Source organism: Phocoena sinus, chromosome 1 (assembly GCF_008692025.1).
Source record: "Phocoena sinus isolate mPhoSin1 chromosome 1, mPhoSin1.pri, whole genome shotgun sequence".
NCBI lineage: Eukaryota > Metazoa > Chordata > Mammalia > Artiodactyla > Phocoenidae > Phocoena > Phocoena sinus.
The window spans coordinates 31927905-31947652 of record NC_045763.1 but is presented as its reverse complement, the minus strand read 5'-3'; the positions used below and the strand labels follow the sequence as shown (position 1 = coordinate 31947652).

Genomic DNA, 19748 nt, shown 5'->3' with positions numbered 1-19748 from the left:
ATAATGGGATTGATGTCCTTATAAAAAGATGAAGGAACACAAGATCTCTTTCTCTGCATGCATGCCCCAAGGAAAGGCCATGCAAGGGCGTAACTAGGAAAAGGGCCCTCACCAAGGAGCCAACCATGCTAGCACTCTGATCTTAGACTTCCAGCCTCCAGAACTGTGAGAAATGAATGTTTGTTGTTTAAGCCACCCAGCCTATGGTGTTTCATTATAACAGCCCAAAATAACTAAGACAGTGCTACAATTAACTAGGCTTGTTTAAGATCATTAGAGATGAGGAAAAGTCTACAACAAAGAAGGATTATAAGGCTTCGCTCCACCCTTCTAGAGCATCAAATCCAACATCTCTCCCCACCCCTCACATTCTGAGTCCCTGAAGAGACAGTTTTGACTCAGCTGAGCAGACTTTTAATAACCAGACTGCCAATGAAAGGGCCAAAGCACAAACAAGTGAAAAATCCCATTTCATCATGCAAATGATGAGGAAGTTCTGGGTTTACACTGCAAGAGCTTTGCCTCCAGGCCACCCTAATCTTCCTTTCCAACTCCCACTCTCACCCTCATTCACTGCCAAATATGGAGAAGCAAGCCTCAGTGTGCCCTTGGAAGGCAGAGCAACCTCTAACTCTTTCTAGGCCATGTCCAAACCAAGCAACCAGGACCCCAAACTTCATAGACCCTACCTGGAAGTGCAAAATAATGGTCCAGATCAGGCCCAGGGTCAGCTTGGGGTTGCCGTCTGTGATGTCATCGTTGCGAATATTCACTAGTTTCACCTGAAAAAGAAACAAAAGCTGGTCTCAGAGCTCTGTGACTTTTTGGTTTTGATTTCATTTTTATTATTTATATGCAGTTAAATTGGTTTTTTTGCAGTTAAATTGGTTCTGAGTTTTCACACATGTACAGATTTGTGTAACTACCACCACAATCAGGATAACAGAACAGGTACGTCAACCCGAAAAGGTGATCTCAAGCTGCCCCTTTGTAGTCAAACCCTGCCCCCAGCCCTAAATCCTGGCAACCACTGATCTGTTCCCAATTTTGCTTTTTCCAGAATGTCATATAAAGGGAATCACACAGTATGTAATCTTTTGATAATAGCTTTTTCTCACTCAGCATAATGTTCATGAGACCCCCATCCAAGTTGCTCCATGTAACAACAGTCTGCTCCTTTTCGTGTGGAGGAGTGTTCCACTATCCCGCTATACTACACTGTAATTATCCACTCATCTGTTGAAGGACATTTGCGCTGTTTCCAGTTTGGGACAATTATGAATAAAGCTCCTATATTCATGTACAGTTTTTTGTGCGAGCACATGTTTTTATTTCTCTAGGGTAAATTCCTAGGAGTGGGATTGCTGGGTCATATGGTGTATGTTCAGCTTCATAAGAAACTGCCCAACTGGGCTGGCCAAAAGGTTCGTTCGTTTTCTTCCGTGAGATGGCTCTAGTAGCACTTAGTTGTCTTTAACTTCATTCAAAACAATTTTGTTAGGTTGTATGTGACAGCTGTCCTATCAGTGTGCATTTAAAAAAAGACATCAAAATTGGTGAACTTTTGTGTAACCATTTTAATGTTGAAGAAAAAAAGCAACATTTTGGCGAATAATGCTTTATTATTTCAAGAAAGGTAAAAATGCAACTGAAACGCAAAAACAAATTTGTGCAGTGTATGGAGAAGGTGCTGTGACTGATCGAACGCGACAAAAGTGGTTTGCGAAGTTCTGTGCTGGAGATTTCTCGCTGGATGATGCTCCACGGTCAGGTATACCAGTTGAAGTTGACAGCGATCACATAGAGACATTAATTGAGAACAATCAACGTTATACCACGCGGGAGATAGCTGACATACTCAAAATATCCAAATCAAGCATTGAAAATCATTTGCACCAGCTTGGTTATGTTCATCGCTTTGATGCTTGGGTTCCACATAAGTTAAGTGAAAAAAACCTTGACCATATTTCCGCCTGTGATTCTCTACTGAAATGTAATGAAAACGTTCCATTTTTAAAATAAATTGTGATGGGCAATGAAAAGTGGATACTGTATAATAATGCGGAACAGAGGAGATTGTGGGGCAAGCGAAATGAACCACCACCAACCACACCAAAGGCCGGTCTTTATCCAAAGAAGGTGATGTTGTGTACATGGTGGGATTGGAAGGGAGTCCTCTATTATGAGCTCCTTTTGGAAAACCAAACCATTAATTCCAACAAGTACTGCTCTCAATTAGACCAAGTGAAAGCAGCACTCGATAAAAAGCGTTCAGAATTAGTCAACAGAAAACTCATAATCTTCCATCAGGATAACGCCAAGACCATAAGTTTCTTTGATGACCGGCAAAAACTGTTAGAGCTTGGCTGCGAAGATCTGATTCACCCACTGTACTCACCAGACAGTGCACCTTCAGATTTCCATTTATTTAGGTATTTACAAAATTCTCTTAATGGAAAAAATTTCAATTCCCTGGAAGACTGTAAAAGGCACCTGGAACAGTTCTTTGCTCAAAAAGATAAAAAGTTTTGGGAAAATGGAATTACGAAGTTGCCTGAAAAATTGCAGAAAGCAGTGGAACAAAAGGGTGAATATATTTGTTCAATAAAGTTCTCGGTGAAAACGAAAAATGTTGTCTGATTTTTACTTTAAAAGCGAACGCACTTTTTGGCCAACCAGTATCTTCCAGCGTGATTGTACCATTTTGCAATCCCACCAGCAAAGCAACCTTGCAAGCACATGCTATTATGAGTTGCTTTTTAATTAAGTCACCACAGCCCTGACTTTTTTCCTTTTCTTTCTTATTTCTTCAAGGTTGAGAGAGCGAGATCTGCCCCTTGTCCCTTACTGGTCTCTGGCCTGCTCCCATCTATTTCCCCTCCTTTGTCGCAGACATCCCCACCTACCCACACCTCCCATAGCATATGCTTTACTCCTAAAATCTCATTCCAGCAACACGATGTGCACAGACACACAGGCCCTTCCCCCACCAGGGTGACCAACCATCCCTGGGTGCTGGAAACTGAGGGGTTTCCTGGGACGTGGGCCTTTCAGTGCTGAAACCAAGACTGTCCTAGGAAAACCAGCCTACTTCCAGTTCCACCTCCACCCCAGCGAGTGTCTGTTGTACCCTCACAGAGGTCCTGACAACTGTGGCAAACCGTCCTGAAGCTGCCCTCCCTTCATCTCTTCAATTGAACTGAAATCTTCATGTACTAAAGAACCTAGTGACCTCAAACAGAAGCCTCACTTCTCCCTTACACTATGGTGACCGGTGCTGTAGACTGAATGCTTATGTCCCTCCAAAATTCATATGTTAAATCCTAACACCCAATCTGAAGGTATATGGAGGTGGGACCTTCTGGGGGTGATTAGGCCTTGAGGGGATGCAATTAGTATCTTTATAAGAGAGACCCAGAGGGCTTCCCCGGTGGCGCAGTGGTTGAGAGTCCGCCTGCCGATGCAGGGGACACGGGTTCGTGCCCTGGTCCTGGAAGATCCCACATGCCGTGGAGCGGCTGGGCCCGTGAGCCATGGCCACTGAGCCTGCACATCCGGAGTCTGTGCTCCGCAACGGGAGAGGCCACAACAGTGAGAGGCCCGCGTACTGCAAAAAAAAAAAAAAAAAAAAGAGAGAGACCCAGAAAGCTCCCTCGACCTTTCCACCATGCGAGGTCACAGCTAAAAGCCATCTCTGAACCAGGACCTCACCAGATACCAAATCTGCCTCGATCTTGGACTTCCCAGCGTTCAGAACTGTGAGAAATAAATTTCTGTTGTTTATAAGCCACCAGGGCTGTGATACTGTGTTACAGCAACCTGAATGACCAAGACACCTGGGCAAATTCTTTCCCTTTTCTGTATCTCAGTTTCCTCTTCTGTATATTGGGAGTGGGACGACCTGCTTCTGGTCTGAGTGCAGGTTTTCTAATCACAAGCAGCCCACCGCTGGCAGGCTGGCAGTATCAGCCAAGTCCACGTTCCTCAGTCCCAACTCCGTCAGCTTTCCCCTTGTTTTCTGAAGTCTACCTTCCTTGGCCAAGCCACCTTCCAACCTCTGCCAATCTGTTCCTCGGAGACTTCACACCTAACTCCTACCTTTCCTACCTCATCTTCTACCAGCTTTCTTGATAACTGTCACACTCATCTCGATGACCCAAGTATCACCCATCTGTACAACTTGTCTGCCTTCCCACTTCTGATGACTTTCATTTTCACTCTGCTTTGGACACCTGCACAGCTACAACCTCACCATAAGCAAGAACTGCTCTAGAGCTCTCTCTGCCCTTCTCTGTGTCCACTGTTAACCGCTCACATTTTTACTGTAGCCAAGTAACCAATCTCCTCTCCATCCTTATTTATATTTCTAGCTAATCAGTTCTTCTCAATTCACCTTTTGCCCATTAAGGCCCTCTCTGGTTTCCTGTAACTCTACATACAGACATTCCAACGCTGCTCTCTCTGGTCCCCTAAACACGTCAGCCTCCAATTCTCCTACCTCTTTTCATTTATCAATTTATTCAACAAATATTTATTAAGTGCTGATTATGGACCATTCAGGATGACAGGTGATGAAGATAAAAATGTTAAGTATGATCACGTCCCCTGTCCTCACGGGCCTACAATGCATTACAGCAAACAGAGAAATAACAACAAAGTAATAAGTATTATATCAGAAGCAAACTGCTACAGGAGTACACAGAAAAAGAATTTCCCAAGTTAATGAGAATTACTGATAAGAGTGACAGAAATGAACTAACTCCAAAACTATGTGTACCATCTAATGTCATCGTGACCGGTGCTGTTGCCTGGCGACTGCAGCTATACCAAGTCTCTCCAAACAGCTCTCTAGGCAGATGATCTCTGACTCCCTCATCCATCCACCTTCCTCCTCTCCACAAACTGTCTCTTTGTCTTTATCCCTCCTTCCTTCCTCCTCCCTGTATCACAGAAGAGGCATTTTTTTCCTTTCTTTTTCAAAGAAACCACGTCAGCTGTGCTCTGTATCTCATCCCTCTATCCCTGGGCTTGGTTCCATCAATTAGGAAGCAATGGGAGGAGGAAACGTGTGTAGAAAGCAGCACGGAAGGAGCGTTAAACAAGTGTCAGGAGACCTCGGTGGAAGTCCCAGCTTTGCTCTACCTTGTGTGATTTGGGGCAGGTCATTTCTCAGTTTCCTTCCGTATGAAACAAAAAGGCTGGACTAGAGGATCTCCAAGGCACCTTCCGGGGTAACAGGCTCTGACTCGTACTCCTCCTTGCTCTCATTCTGTTCTCCTCTCTTCGTTGGCTTCTCCCCCTATGTCTAAAAAGATGTTGCCATCTTCCTTCTTTATCCTTCCTTCCTTATTTAGTAAAGAGGGAAAAGCTTCTTTACTATGTCCCAAACACTTTTCTGCTCTACTGAGGCTGTTCTCTTAATCACCAATGCTGCACAGCTGAGACCTTCGCCTCAGCTCCATGTGCCGTTCAGCCATCCTGACCATCCCCTCACCCAGTTCTCAAGATGATGGAGCACTCTGGTTTTCCCTCTTCCTAGACGATGTACCTTTTCCCATCTTCTGAGCTGGTTTATTTTTCATCTTCCCTTTGACCTCCACCCGAGGTGAGTCAATCTTTCATATCTTGCTCTTCTCTAAGACTCTCCCCCCCTCAGACAGGCCACAAACTCTGTGTAAGGACCACCAAATGATTTGTTCAAACACAATACAGCTGCTCACTAGCAAGCAAGACTCAGAACTGCATCGGTCAGATTTACTGAGGACATACCAGGGGCACTGAGAACACCTAGGGACCCGATGCCAACATTCCCTGGCAGAATGGGGAACACACGGGACACTCTTACCTGCCGCTGCTTTAGGAAGTCCAGGGCAATCTGCACGTTCTGCAGCCTGTGAAAACGCATCCTGCCCTTCTCCCGGGGCTGCAAACCAACAAACAAAAGGGACGTTAATTTCAGCTACACCAATTTACCCGTGCAGACCAACCACTTTCCTCTTTCATTTCAAGGACTAAAAGACCACAAAGAATTCCTCATGACTGAAGCCGGCGTGGGAGCATCCCATAAAGCACCCCCCAGGGCAGGACCTGTGTGTGTTTTCACCATGCTTGCTGAGGCCCCAGAGGCCTTGTTTACCACTAGGATCCCCGTGAACACACAGCCCGTGTGAATGCAAAGGCTTAGGTAGTGCCGCAGCTCCTCTACGGGTTCTTCTGCAGTCGTACGTGGCAGAACTTGAATCTGGATGTGACGTTAATGGGAACAAAGACTTGCCTCTATGGCTCCCAGAATCGCAGTTAAATGCTATTGTAAAGAACGGTACAAAGTCCTAATTGCATACTGCACAGTAATGGACACAGCCAACTGTATTAAAACCTGGCAAAAGAAACTAGAGGTAGCCAACTTTATACTAGGGAATGAGGAGTTAAACATGCTCAACAAGCAAGTGAAAAAACCTAGAATGGAAGGCAGAAATCAGGAAGAAACCTATTTTCTAGGAAGATGGGTGTTGGTGTAGCAAAGCCACCCTTTACCCCAGTATGAAATACCCAGAGCAAAAAAGACCTTGATGATGTAGGGCTGTTCAACACAGTCCTCCAAAGAAAGGTATTTCCTGCCAGTCACTCAGTCCTGGATGTCATAACAGCCACGGGGGAGAGGCCCACCTTCACCCAGGGCCCCTGGTGCCCGTCCCCACTGCCTCGTCCACTGCTCAACTCCTATCCATCCAGAAGTGCAGGAAGTGTTTCCCCAGTGGGTACAGGGACTGCTACCTACCTCTGGAACATTTTCTCCTGCTCACTTTCCAATGTTGTTTTTATTTGACTACAATTGGGACTAAAACATTACTTTCACTAGATCATACCCAATTCATTTGTACATGTCAAATTGGTACTAATTAAAGGCCAATAAAATACAAGGTAGCTCTGTTGTGGGCACCTGCACACAAGAAACACTGCCCCAGGTTGAAATGGGCCAAAAGTAACCCACCACATGAAAAGATCGGTGGAAGCATCTCTGTGGGGGTCCCCTAACCCTTCTAAGCAAAACTTCCAAACCAGAGTAATCGACAGAGAGGATGAGGCCTCTCTGTGAAACAGGATAACTTCATAAGTCAAAGTTTTAGGAAAAATCTTCTTAGTGAGAACCTCTTCTCAGTCATTTCAGCTAAACTAATTGTGACTATAGCTTAGAAGATGACAGAGCCTGTGAAACTGAAGACTCTAAGGCAATGGGAAGGGAGATCAATGAGGTGAAAAGATGACTTTAAGAGGACAGGGAATGGGGATATTGTCTAAGCCCTCTTTCTGGAGAAAGATCATAGGCTATAGCTTAGAGCCTGCAAGCAGAAAATGGCCTTCTTACACACTCTAATCTTTACTCCTAAGTACTCCCCACCAAAAATACGCTTAAGAACATGCAAGTTAAATATCTGTCCTCTACAGCAACTAGAGATGTTATTGACCAAGCAGAGTATCTCCATGCAGTGAGTGGTTTGCAAACACCAGGCTCTTCTGAAAACAAATGACATGGTGTGCGGTGAGAACCTGGAGGCCAGAGAGATGGACAGTCCCCGTTAGTCTGCAGTGTGGAGTCATAAGCAATAACTGTCGTGCTGTCAACTAAGCTTTCCACGATTCTGTGATCTCGACTCAGACAACACAGCAAGGCCACCAGAAAGCCATGGGTCTCCAGGTCACAAAGGGACTTAATGCCACCGAACACCCTTATTCTTTTCGTGCCAGCTACTCTCAGATAAGCAAAACAATTCCCACTCCAGGATCATCTAACAGTGGCAAGAGGCACAATTAGTTTTAACCACTTTCTTTGGGACCCAAATTCCCAGGTGGACAGGGAAGAAGGCAACTGGTAACTGAGCTACTTGGAGGCCTAGAGAACCCCAAACTCTCTGATGGCCCTGCAGTGCCGGCTGGGATGCTGGTGGCCCCAGGAGAACCTACTACATCATCATCATCATCTTCCTCCTGCTCCTTGCTGTTTGTATGGCGCCAGGAGGGCATGCTCACCAGACGAAGGGTCTTCAGCCCTGCTGGCTCCTTTGGCCACCAACCAAGAGAAAGACATGACAGAGTAACAGGAAATTCACAACACATGAACGAAAAGGAAATGAATGCAGAAAAAAAAAAAGGTGAAAATAAATATGAAAATACCCTCCCACCTCCAGAAAGATGCAAAAACCAAATTAAGACCAGAGCAGATGGTTATATTGAACACTTCTTTTGTTGAAACACAGCTTTAATTCTCCACGGCCACCCACCCTCCCTACTTCTGTGAATCAAGTAAGGCAGAGAGGAGGATGAGAATAACCATGAAAGACATATTTGGGTGGCTTTTGGTGAAAAGATGATATTTTACGACTATCTCCATAAACACCTGTAGGTTTTCAAAGCTTAGAAAAAGAAATCAGATTGGAGTGGTTTTAACCTGTTTTTTAAGCAACATCACTGAAAAGAATCACTTTTCAATATAAAATCACTACAAGTTCATCAAATATACCAGCCAAACTGCCCAAAATATAACTCTGTGAGCACTGTTAAGTCCAGCACAGTGAAAGTAAAATTCTGATTACTTAGGAGATTTATAAATGAGGGCCAGAGAAGAACTAGAATTCATATGTACTGGCTATGTTAATAAAAGCATCTGTCAATTTTAGGCCATTAAACATTATAAAATTAATTCTACTGTAAGACCAAAAAAAAGTGAAACCAAAACAAAGGCCCCAGGGGAAGGCAAGCTCCAACCGTGGAAGAAGCTATTACTTAGGGAGTAAAATCTAATGTGCCAAATCCTGCTCTTGAAACACAACAAACAATGACTAAGAATTCACCAAAGGCGGTGCGCACGCTGGCTCCACCAGCTCCTCGAGCGGTGTGCCTCTCCAGAGCACTCCTCCCTCACAGGTGTTTCCAGTATTCAGCCCTGGCCTTTTCTAAATGAAAAGTACGTGGTCTACAATGCTCGAGTTAGAGCAGGGGCTGCATAGGATCACAGGCTTCCATTAGGCTCCCATATAGGAAACAGTGAGCCCACAGAGAGGTTACGCTGATCCTTCAAACAAAGTGAAGATAAGAATTCATGAGCCAAGAGGTTCAGACAGCCTTTGCCCTCAGACAGGTAAGTGTTTCCACAAGCCACATTTAATACATCTGGGGAGGAAGCAGGCATGTTTAATTATCCAAGGAGCCCAGATGTACTCCATCTGGGGCTATGCTCAGACAGCAACTTCAGCACTTCTCCAACCCTGTGAAAGACAGTGAATCCCAGAAGGGAGAAAGTGAGGTGATTTGGAAAAAAATGACTCTAAATACCTGGGCTTTTAAATGTAAATTTCAGGTCTTTGTTGAATATAGAAATAGAACAATTCATAGGTAGAAGCAAAAATAGGAGGAGTCTATATAGACTAGAAATAAAGCTGTAGGAAGAAAAATACACCTTATTCAAAAATCTTTTAAATCTGCTATTCCTGAAACACTAGCATCTATAAATAGATAAAGAACAAGTAAGGAGAAAACATGCAAATATGAAAGGAACAGAACTGATACTTGATTCCATCAAGAAATGAGAATATATGATACATCAGGTTAAATTAAGATGAAATTACAGCATTTATAAAGTGTTAAGTCTGAGTTATAAATAAAGTCCACCAATTACGTCTTCTACTTTTTCCTCCCATGTAACAGAGTACACAGTGACAGTCACTGCCCTAGCACTCAACAAGGTGGACCCATATGTCATTAATAGGGCCACACCTGTGAGGTCAACTCATTAGGAGAAGAGAGAAGCTCACCAGTTTGATGCCTGAGAGGACCTCCAGCAGAGAGATCAGGTTATGGCCATCCCGCAGATCTTCATAAAGATCATTGATGTGCTTCCGGACCTGTGCATGAGAGTGAAACAGACTGATTTTTATTCTATCTTGAATTATTTTATTATCTACGCAAGAATCTCTGGTCCTAGGTAAACACAAATTAAAGAATTTGAAACTGGAAACAACAAAAAAATCCAGGAATTTTCAGGTTGGAGTACAATACATATGAAATGGTAACACTTAACAGAAGTGTATGTGTGTTTTTTTTTAATTGAGGCCAGGGACTTCCCTGGTGGTACAGTGGTTAAGAATCCGCCTGCCGATGCAGGAGACACGGGTTCGAGCTCTGGTCCAGGAAGATCGTACATGCCGTGGAGCAACTAAGCCCGTGCGCCACAGCTACTGAGCTTGTGCTCTAGAGCCCGCAAGCCACAGCTACTGAGCCTGTGAGCCACAACTACTGAAGCCCGCGCGCCTGGAGCCCATGCTCCCCAACAAGAGAAGCCACCGCGATGAGAAGTCCACGCACGGCAACGAACAGTAGCCCCCACTCACCACAATTAGAGAAAGCCCGCGTGCAGCAACAAACACGCAATGTGGCCAAAAATAAATATAAAATAAATAAGTAAATTTATAATTAATAAGTAAATTGAAGCCAGATCCATTACATACTCCAGCCAACCATGAAAAATACTCCAGAAAGTTTGGACTAGGGATGGGGAGTCTTAATCACCCTGAAACATCTCAGGAATTATTATGGACCAAAATGTGAAATGACGGCCAATGATGGACAGATGAGACCAGTCAGAGTCAGAAAAGCCTTCCAGAGTGCTACGAAGGAAACTAAAATGCTAGATACCCAGTATTCCATACGGTGTACCTTAATTTAACCCCTTTCTTACCAAATACTTTTTTTTTTTTTAATTTATTTTTGGCTGAGTTGGGTCTTCATTGCTCCGTGCGGGCTTTCTCCAGTTGCGGAGAGTGGGGGCTACTCTTTGTTGTGGTGCATGGGTTTCTCACTGTGGTGGCTTCTCTTGTTGCAGAGCATGGGCTCTAAGCACGAGGTCTTCAGTAGTTGTGGCACGTGGGCTTCAGCAGTTGTGGATCGCGGGCTCCAGAGTGCAGGCTCAGTAGTTGTGGCACATGGGCTTAGTTGTTCCATGGCATGTCGGATCTTCCTGGACCAGGGCTTGAACCCGTGTCCTCTGCATTGGCAGGCAGATTCTTAACCACTGCGCCACCAAGGCAGCCCCTTACCAAATACTTCTAATAGTGAACTTGAGAAATACTTTCCTTTTGGGAAAAAACAATTCTAATTTTATAACTGAAACTATGCAAAAACAAATAGATACCACTTTAGAAAAATGTGTGGGTAATGTCAAACATTGTGCTAATGCTTTAGATGTTATCTCATCTATCCCTCATATCCATAAGGTAGGTATTATTATTCCTGTTTTACACATGAGGAAATGAGACACAAAGAGGTTAAGTAACTTGCCTAAGGTCACAGGTGGAAAGACGGGCCTCAGTTTGGTCTTTCTTTTTTTTTTGGCGGTACGCGGGCCTCTCACTGTTGTGGCCTCTCCCGTTGCGGAGCACAGGCTCCAGACGCGCAGGCTCAGCGGCCATGGCTCACGGGCCCAGCCGCTTCGCGGCATGTGGGATCCTCCCAGACCGGGGCACGAACCCGTGTCCCCTGCGTCGGCATGCGGACTCCCAACCACTGCGCCACCAGGGAAGTCCTGGTCTTTCTGATATAGGTCTTTGCCATTACTACAATGCTTTGTAATCAGACATAATCTCATTTTATTTACTTAATCCAAACAACTGCCCTGTGAAGTTTATTTATTACTCCCATTCTATAACAGAAACTGAGGAAGCTAAGGCTCTGGGAAGTTATGGTCACACAGCTGTGGGAAGTGCCTAAAGTGACTGATTCATTCCAAGTCTAGTGACAACTTCACCGAGTGATACGCTCAAACACAGAATCAGAAGACAATTGGAAATTACAAGGAAGAAGATTCTTTTCAACATAATTAATTTTCTAGACAATAAGAGAAAGGGTTTACTCTCAGAATAGTGGATTTCTAGTCACTGGAGTTTTTCCAGCAGAGACTAGGATATTGGAATTTCTACATTCACGTGGAAGATTGAACTATAAGTCCTTTCCAACTGTAATATTCTAGCATTCAAAACAGATTGCAAATCAGAAAAGATAAAGGGTGGAAACATCTCAGTAAACTTCCTAGAAAAGAAAGGACTTGAAGGATTAGAAAATGTTTGATAGAAAGAAAGAGCAGGGGAAAACCACATAAGGCTAGGTATAGGGGTGGAAACATGCAAGACATGCATGTTTGTACGTGTGCGCGAAGGAATAAGAAGTTGACAGGTAGATAACCCAACTGGAGAAAATGGTTCATGATAAATTGAATAATAGGTTTCAAATATTTAAAAATTAAATATAGGTTTCAAATATTTAAAGAATATTTCTTCAGTTTTTTTGTGCTACTGACAATATGACACACATTTTAGTTTAATCTGCAATACTAACATTTTCCCCCTCACTTTCTTAAGTTTAGACAATGAATGAAACAATACATTTACCCCAGACTTGTATCACTTATGATTTCCATGGTGTAAATACTCTCTTGAAATGACCAATTTCAAGCTATTAATATAATATCACTAAAAGCAATGTTGGGAATAAATGTACAGTAGCACACCAATATATAGAATTTCCATCAGAGAGATACAACAGACATAACTGACCTCAAGAGCACAGATGATAATAACATAGTAAAGTAACTGAAGTGAGAGCTTTGAATATTTATTACCTTTATTTTAAAGATAATTTATTTAATTGTAAGTTTACATAATTTAATTTTTAATAATGGCTGTGCTTAGCAAATAGCTCACAAAATTCCTGAAAGTTTAATATTTGGCTCTCACAAGCCCATGACAGTTGACTCCAACACACCAGTGGCTCTAAGATTTCAAGACCCCTCCCTCATGTGGGTCCAAGGGTTCAACCACAGTGCACCACTCAAGAAATCAGCAGGTCATAAGAGTTGGAAAGGAAGTTTGATTTGACAAGTTCAATCTGAAGTATGTTGAATTTAAAACAACAGCAAAGGAGCTACAAATGGAAATGTTCTTGAAGCAGCTGAAAATACCAGATTTTAATCTGGGGCAGATGAGAACTTACGTTTAGAAGTCATATGCATAGAGGTGCTAGCTAAAGACATGGGAAATGTTGGGCTTTCTGGGTTAGGGCAAAAAAGAAGAGCGGATTGCTAAGGACTGAGCCTGAAGGAATAGCCAAAATTAGAAGGCAGGAGATGGGAAAGCAATCAACAAAGGAGGGGGGGCGGGTAGGGGAAAAGGCAGTGAAAGAGGTAGGCAACAAACCAAGAAAGTATAATCAAGGAAGAGATGATCACCAGTATCAAATGCTACAGGACAAGGAGGACAAAGACTAAGAAAGGCTTTCTGAATTTTCCTACAAATAAGAGTGCTTTTTGTGAGAATAATTTTTTAGAGAGTGGTGGAATGGAAATCAGATTTTAAATGAACAGTAGGTTTTAAAAAGTCAGAAATTATTAAATACGTGTTATTAGGATTAAGAAGAGAAGAAACAGGGACTTCCCTGGTGGTGCAGTGGTTAAGAATCCGCCTGCCAATGCAGGGGACACGGGTTCGATCCCTGGTCCGGGAAGATCCCACATGCCGCGGAGCAACTAAGCCCATGTGCAACAACTACTGAGCCTGCGCTCTGGAGCCCCGAGCCACAACTACTGAGCCCACGTGCCACAACTACTGAAGCCCGCGCGCCTAGAGCCCGTGCTCTGCAACAAGAGAAGCCACCGCAATGAGAAGCCCACGCACTGCAATGAAGAGTAGCCCCCACTCGCCACAACTAGAGAAAGCCCACACGCAGCAACGAAGACCCAGTGCAGCCAAAAATAAATTAATTAATTTAATTAAATTTATAAAAAAAAAAAAAGAAGAGAAGAAACAATAATGAGGGATTTATTATTGACAGGTAAGACCTGAACATAGGGTATAAAAATCGGGAGTGGTCATCAAGTAATTATTTAAATAAATTACACAGGGTTGCGGACCAGGTGAGCTCGTGTTATCAGTAGGATACCAAACACCACGGAGTGCTGAAAAGAAAAAGGAAGTACTTGAAATGTAAAGTTAGTTTTACATCAAGGCCCCAATCTCCTTCTGAAAATTCCGGTTTATGTTTTACACCTGTGAATAGCAAAATTCAACCACCTTATAAGAAATTTACATGAGTCCTAGTTTACTGTTTCTCAGTCTTTGTGTGATTATAATAACTAAGTAACTATGAAAACCAGTAGAGAGATATAGACAAAAGTAATGGGGGAAGGGAGTGTAGTAAGATTTTTTTTTTCCTCAGATAATTTTCAACAGAGAACAGTAGTCTGTTTCTGAAGCATACTGAACACAGCTCTGCCTAGAGAAGGATAAAGAACTAGGGGCTTCCCTGGTGGCGCAGTGGTTAAGAATCTGCCTGCCAATGCAGGGGACACGGGTTCGAGCTCTGGTCCAGGAAGATCCCACATGCCGTAGAGCAACTAAGCCTGTGCACAACTACTGAGCCTGCGCTCTGAAGCTCGCGAGCCACAACTACTGAAGCCCGCGCGCCTAGAGCCCGTGCTCCGCAACAAGAGAAGCCACCGCGATGAGAAGCCCGCACACCGCAAGGAAGAGCAGCCCCCACTCAAAACTAGAGAAAGCCCAAGTGCAGCAACAAAGATCCAACACAGCCAAAAATAAAATAAAAATAAATAATAAAAAATAAGGAACTATGATAATTAAAAAAAAAAAAGAACTAGCTAACACTTACTAGTGCTTTTACATCAAAAAATTTTCAGATGCAGAGGGGGGATTTGGAGGGCTCAATTAACATCCCACGATCATACAGCTTAATGACCAGGCCAATCAAATCCAGGTCTGCCCCCTTCTAAAGTCTTCACCGTTTTTGTACATGCTACATTGCCTCTGAAGTTTTCCACAAATCTCCTAAGAAAAAGTCTGGTGGACTAAGCACCAGAAAAGTATTAGAGGCAGCCAAGTGAAGCCAAGAGTGCTCAGAAATCATCCATATATATGTTTCTTTCCAACAAATAATCATGCTGCTCTGTTAACAAACAAGATGAGTGAAAAACTTCAACTATCCAGGTCCTTACCTGTTTGTACTCCCTGTGAAAATCACCATCAAAATCAGTTCTTTAGAAATCTCCAAGGAATACGTACAAATGGCTACCAAACTCATGAAAAGAGGCTCAATATCATTAGCCATAAGGAAAATGTAAATCAAACTACAGTGAGATACCACTTCACAACCACTAGGATGGCTATAATCAAAAAGACAGACAGGGGCTTCCCTGTCGATGTAGGGGACGCGGGTTCGTGCCCAGGTCCGGGAAGATCCCACATGCCGCGGAGCGGCTGGGCCCGTAAGCCATGGCCACTGAGCCTGCGCGTCCGGAGCTTATGCTCCGCAACGGAAGAGGCCACAACAGTGAGAGGCCTGCGTACCGCAAAAAAAAAAAAAGACAGATAATAAGTGTTGATGAGGCTATAGAGAAACTGGAACCCTCATACACTCCCAGTGAGAATGTAAAATGATGCAGCTGCTTTGGAAAACAGTCTGACAGTTCCTCAAAAGGCTAAACACAATTTGCCATACGACTCAGTAATTCCACTCCTAGGTATATATCCAAGAGAATTAAAAACATATGTCCAGAAAAAAACAAAAACAAAACTGTACATGAATGAATATTCATAGCAGCATTCATTGTTCACAATAGCCAAAAAAATCCAAATGCCTAAATATTATGACATGTGAAAGAAGCCACTTACAAAGAACCACATATTGTATGATTCAATTTGTATGAGATATCTAGAATCGGCAAATCTATAGAGACAGATAGTAGATTGGTGGTTGCCTAGGGCTGGGGGAGAGGATGGGGGGTTGGTTAGGGATAATGATTAAAGGGTACAGGGTTTCTTTTGGGGGATGAGGAAAATATTCTAAAATTGATTGTGGTGATGGCTGCGAAACTCTGTGAATACAATAAAAGCCACTGAAATGTACACTTTAAATGGGTGAATTATGTGATATGTGAATTAAATCTCAACATAGCTATTTTTAAAAATTAATGAATGGGGCTTCCCTGGTGGTGCAGTGGTTAAGAATCCACCTGCCAATGCAGGGGACACTGGTTCGAGCCCTGGTCCGGGAAGATCCCACATGCCACGGAGCAACTAAGCCCGTGTGCCACAACTACTGAGCCTGCACTCTAGAGCCTGTGAGCCACAACTACTGAGCCCGTGTGCCACAACTGCTGAAGCCCACGCGCCTAAAGCCCAGGCTCCGCAACAAGAGAAGCCACCATAATCAGAAGGCTGTGCACCTCAACAAAGAGTTGCCCCGGCTCACCGCAACTGGAGAAAGCCCATGCACAGTAACGATGACCTAACACAGCCAAAAAAAAAATTAATGAATGACTAAATTTTGAGACCAAGCCAATCCTCCCCAATCACCATGCATTAGTAAGCCAAGGAAAACTCTGCTCTCCCAATTGTTAGAAGATTGGCTTGAAGTTATGAAAAAATAAACAGCTTCCCCCAATTTCTAAGTGGCTTTAGCAAAGGGAATAAATGGCACTTAAGTGCTTGGAATCAGAATCTGAGCCCAAAGGGCTCAGTTTACACATGAGAAAAGCACTGTCTAGAGAAGTTAAATAACTTTGTAAGACCATTTAGCTGGAAAGTGTCAGATCACTGTCTCTTGACTCTGAGTTCAATGCTCTTTCCCCTCACAAGGCTTCCATGATGCTTGAAGGGTAGAAACAACATATTAACAACATTATTAAATTATAAGAGCCCCCCCACAAAAAGGGAACCAATGACTGTCATGTAGTATTCTTTAACACCTGCAGAAAGCCTGATCTAGAAAAGTTTTGCTCGAAGACTCTTAAAAGAAAACACAAGCAGCTCAACTTCCTTGATCCACATTATGTTGAAGAACAATATATAGGTCAGAGGAGAAAGTTTTAAAGAGAAGAGTATGTTATTTACTCTCATCTATACTTATTAAAAGATACAGGGAAAGTAAGAGTGAGCCTGGTAGCTTCAGATGGATTTCTGAATTTATAGATTTCTAAACTGTAAGAGGGAAAATTCCATACTGATTCCAAGGCCAAATTTATCCTCCAGAAAAGCCCAATACTAAAAAAAAACAGGTAACAGTTGTCACAGACTTTTCACTCTGGAGAGAACTGTGCTCGAACACAGGGAATAAGAGTGGGGGCTGAGGGCCCCTTTTGGAGTAAGTAGAGTGCGATGGGGGGGCAAAGTGTGAGGCTCTTTGCAGATGAGAATCCTATCGCCTGTTTTGAGAGTTCCTTAACTTTTAAGAAATCTGACAGTGGTAACAGCCAACCCTGATTAACAAAGATTCTCTGCGGATGAGGAGGATTCTAAAATCCACCAAGGGTATCTTTACTTAATAGGCAGGCACTAATGCTCAGGGAGTAGAGAATCCAAGTCCCAATGTAGAACCAAAACCTTCAGTGGGGGTCGAGATGCATTCAGGGTGAAATCAAGCCCTGAAAGCTCAGGTCTAGGCAGACATGGTCACAAACCACCACCATACAGTCACAGCTGGGCAACAAAGGAAACATTCCTCTCCTCAGCATCTGACCAGCACGACTCCATCAATCTCTTAAATTACACTCCACTGCCAGTCTCCATCTCATGTGGCCACAGCACAGAGGCTGCCCAAGAGAGAGTGCCTGGAACCCCACCCTGTGTTCAGCTAGAGAGCCTCAAAGAGGCGGAGAAAAATTGAGAACATTAGTAAAACTTTGGAGTTAAAAACTTTTGCTGGTTTATCTGGAATTCTTAACTAAAATTCCAGGAAGGCCAGTTGCTTCTAGACTGCATACATGACTAAAGATGGAAAGAATTAGTCCATCTGTTAGATTAAATGCTTTCCTTCCTTTCTACCCACTAGCCTCCGCAGGCAGTAGAAACTGACCAGAGAAAGCCTTCCTCCTCCTTTTCAGGAGCTCATGCTCTCAGTTCTGTCTCATTGTTTCAGCCTTTCTTGAAGTTCTCTTTGGGATACTTTATCAGCTACCAGAACCCAGAGATATATCAAGGATAATGTGAATAAAATCTCACTTAAAACTCTAGGGGTTTTTTTTTTTTTTTTTTTTTTTTTTGCAGTACGCAGGCCTCTCACTGCTGTGGCCTCTCCCGTTGCGGAGGACAGGCTCCGGATGCGCAGGCTCAGCAGTCATGGCTCACGGCCCAGCTGCTCCGCGGCATGTGGGATCTTCCAGGACCGGGGCACGAACCCGTGTCCCCTGCATCGGCAGGCAGACTCTCAACCACTGCGCCACCAGGGAAGCCCTAGGTTTTTATTTTTGATGGTTCTGGCATATGAGCAGAACTCTTCGATTTGTAGGACTCGTGTTCTAAATTAGGTTATTTATATATTTCAGATGCTTACATCCTTAAATCTCTTTTATGATTGGACCAACAGTGTTCTCAGCTAATAAAGAGGAATTGATTTGCTTATGCAAGAACAAACTGTTTCCTAAAGAGATACTTGGGAATCCAAGAGATTAGGTCAACTAAATCTAGCACTTGAGGGGCTTGGCTGTTTTGATCTTACATCATTCTACTTGCCAATGGCAACACTAATGTAGTTCATGTGTACTTGGGGAGCAAAGCAAAGGATGCCTGAATTACAAAACACAGATCTGATCCCTAATTCTCAGCCCAAAGTTCACAGAATTCCAACATGGAGCAATGATTCTGATGAGCAGTGAATCTCTGTGAAATATTCCAAGATGAGAAAATGCCATTGGAACTGTAAGGCTGGCGGCCTGAGAAGAGATGAAAAATTGCCAAGGATTTAAGTAAAGCTCTGGCTGGCCTCCAATTTCTAACAATGCTATGTGTTCGTCTAGTTTCTCCCTCCCTGGGCCTCCTGTCATCACACAGAACTGAGGCAGAAGTTCAACAGGCAACATCAGCTGCAAGTGAAGAGCAGGGAGGTAGAGCACTTGCATCCAACTACAGAGTTTAGGGGGGCAAGCTTGAGGCAGGATAAATTCAGCTCTTCCAATTGTTAAGAGATGAGGTATGAGAGCAGAGCAAGGTGGGGGCATATTTAATAGTAACAGCAAGTAATTCTGGCCAGAAGCCTCATGCCTGCTCTTTAGCTCCATCCTTCACTAGCTGTATGACCTCGGGAAAGTCACTTCATTCTTCTAATTCTCACTTTCCTCAACTGTTAAAACTGAAAGGATAAAATACCTTTACCTCCTTCAGGGTTACTGTAAGGATCAAGTCATATTAGAATATGCTTTGTAAGCTAAAAAGACTACTGAGCTATTATTTACTCAAGGTAACAAATCCTTACTGGATACTTCTCATGCTCCGGGTGCAGTACTTGGCTGACACAGTGCACAAGTCCTAGACCTCAAGGAGCAGAGGACAACAACGTGTGAACACACAAGCCCATCTCTTCAAAGTGGTGTGGCACAGAGATGGAGTTGCAATTAATTTAGTCCAAGGGATGGAGGTCAGAGCCTCAGGAAGGGGATACTGGACCTGAGTCTTGAAGGGTAAGTGGGTGATGGCCAGGCAGAGGAGGACAAGACATGCATTCAAGGGAGAGAGAAATGAATAAGCAAAGAGGTATGAAAGTACAGTGTTTAGGAAGCAGTGAGATGTTTCGTACGGCTACAGCACAGGCTATGCAGGGGACAATGCCTGGTTGGAAACAGGCTGTGAAGGGCTCTGCACCATGACAGAGTTATGTGCCACCAAACCAGAGGCAACTAACTGGTAAATGTTGAAGAA

General features: G+C 43.5%; 1 protein-coding gene across 1 annotated transcript in view; it reads right to left on the bottom strand.

The window, feature by feature from the left end:
- Positions 1 to 19748, bottom strand: part of MACF1 (microtubule actin crosslinking factor 1) — a 240964-nt gene that overhangs the window by 196976 nt on the left and 24240 nt on the right. Inside the window, 3 exon segments of the mRNA XM_032613193.1 lie at positions 690 to 782; positions 5846 to 5923; positions 9810 to 9899. Of these exon segments, the coding sequence (XP_032469084.1) occupies positions 690 to 782; positions 5846 to 5923; positions 9810 to 9899 (261 nt within the window).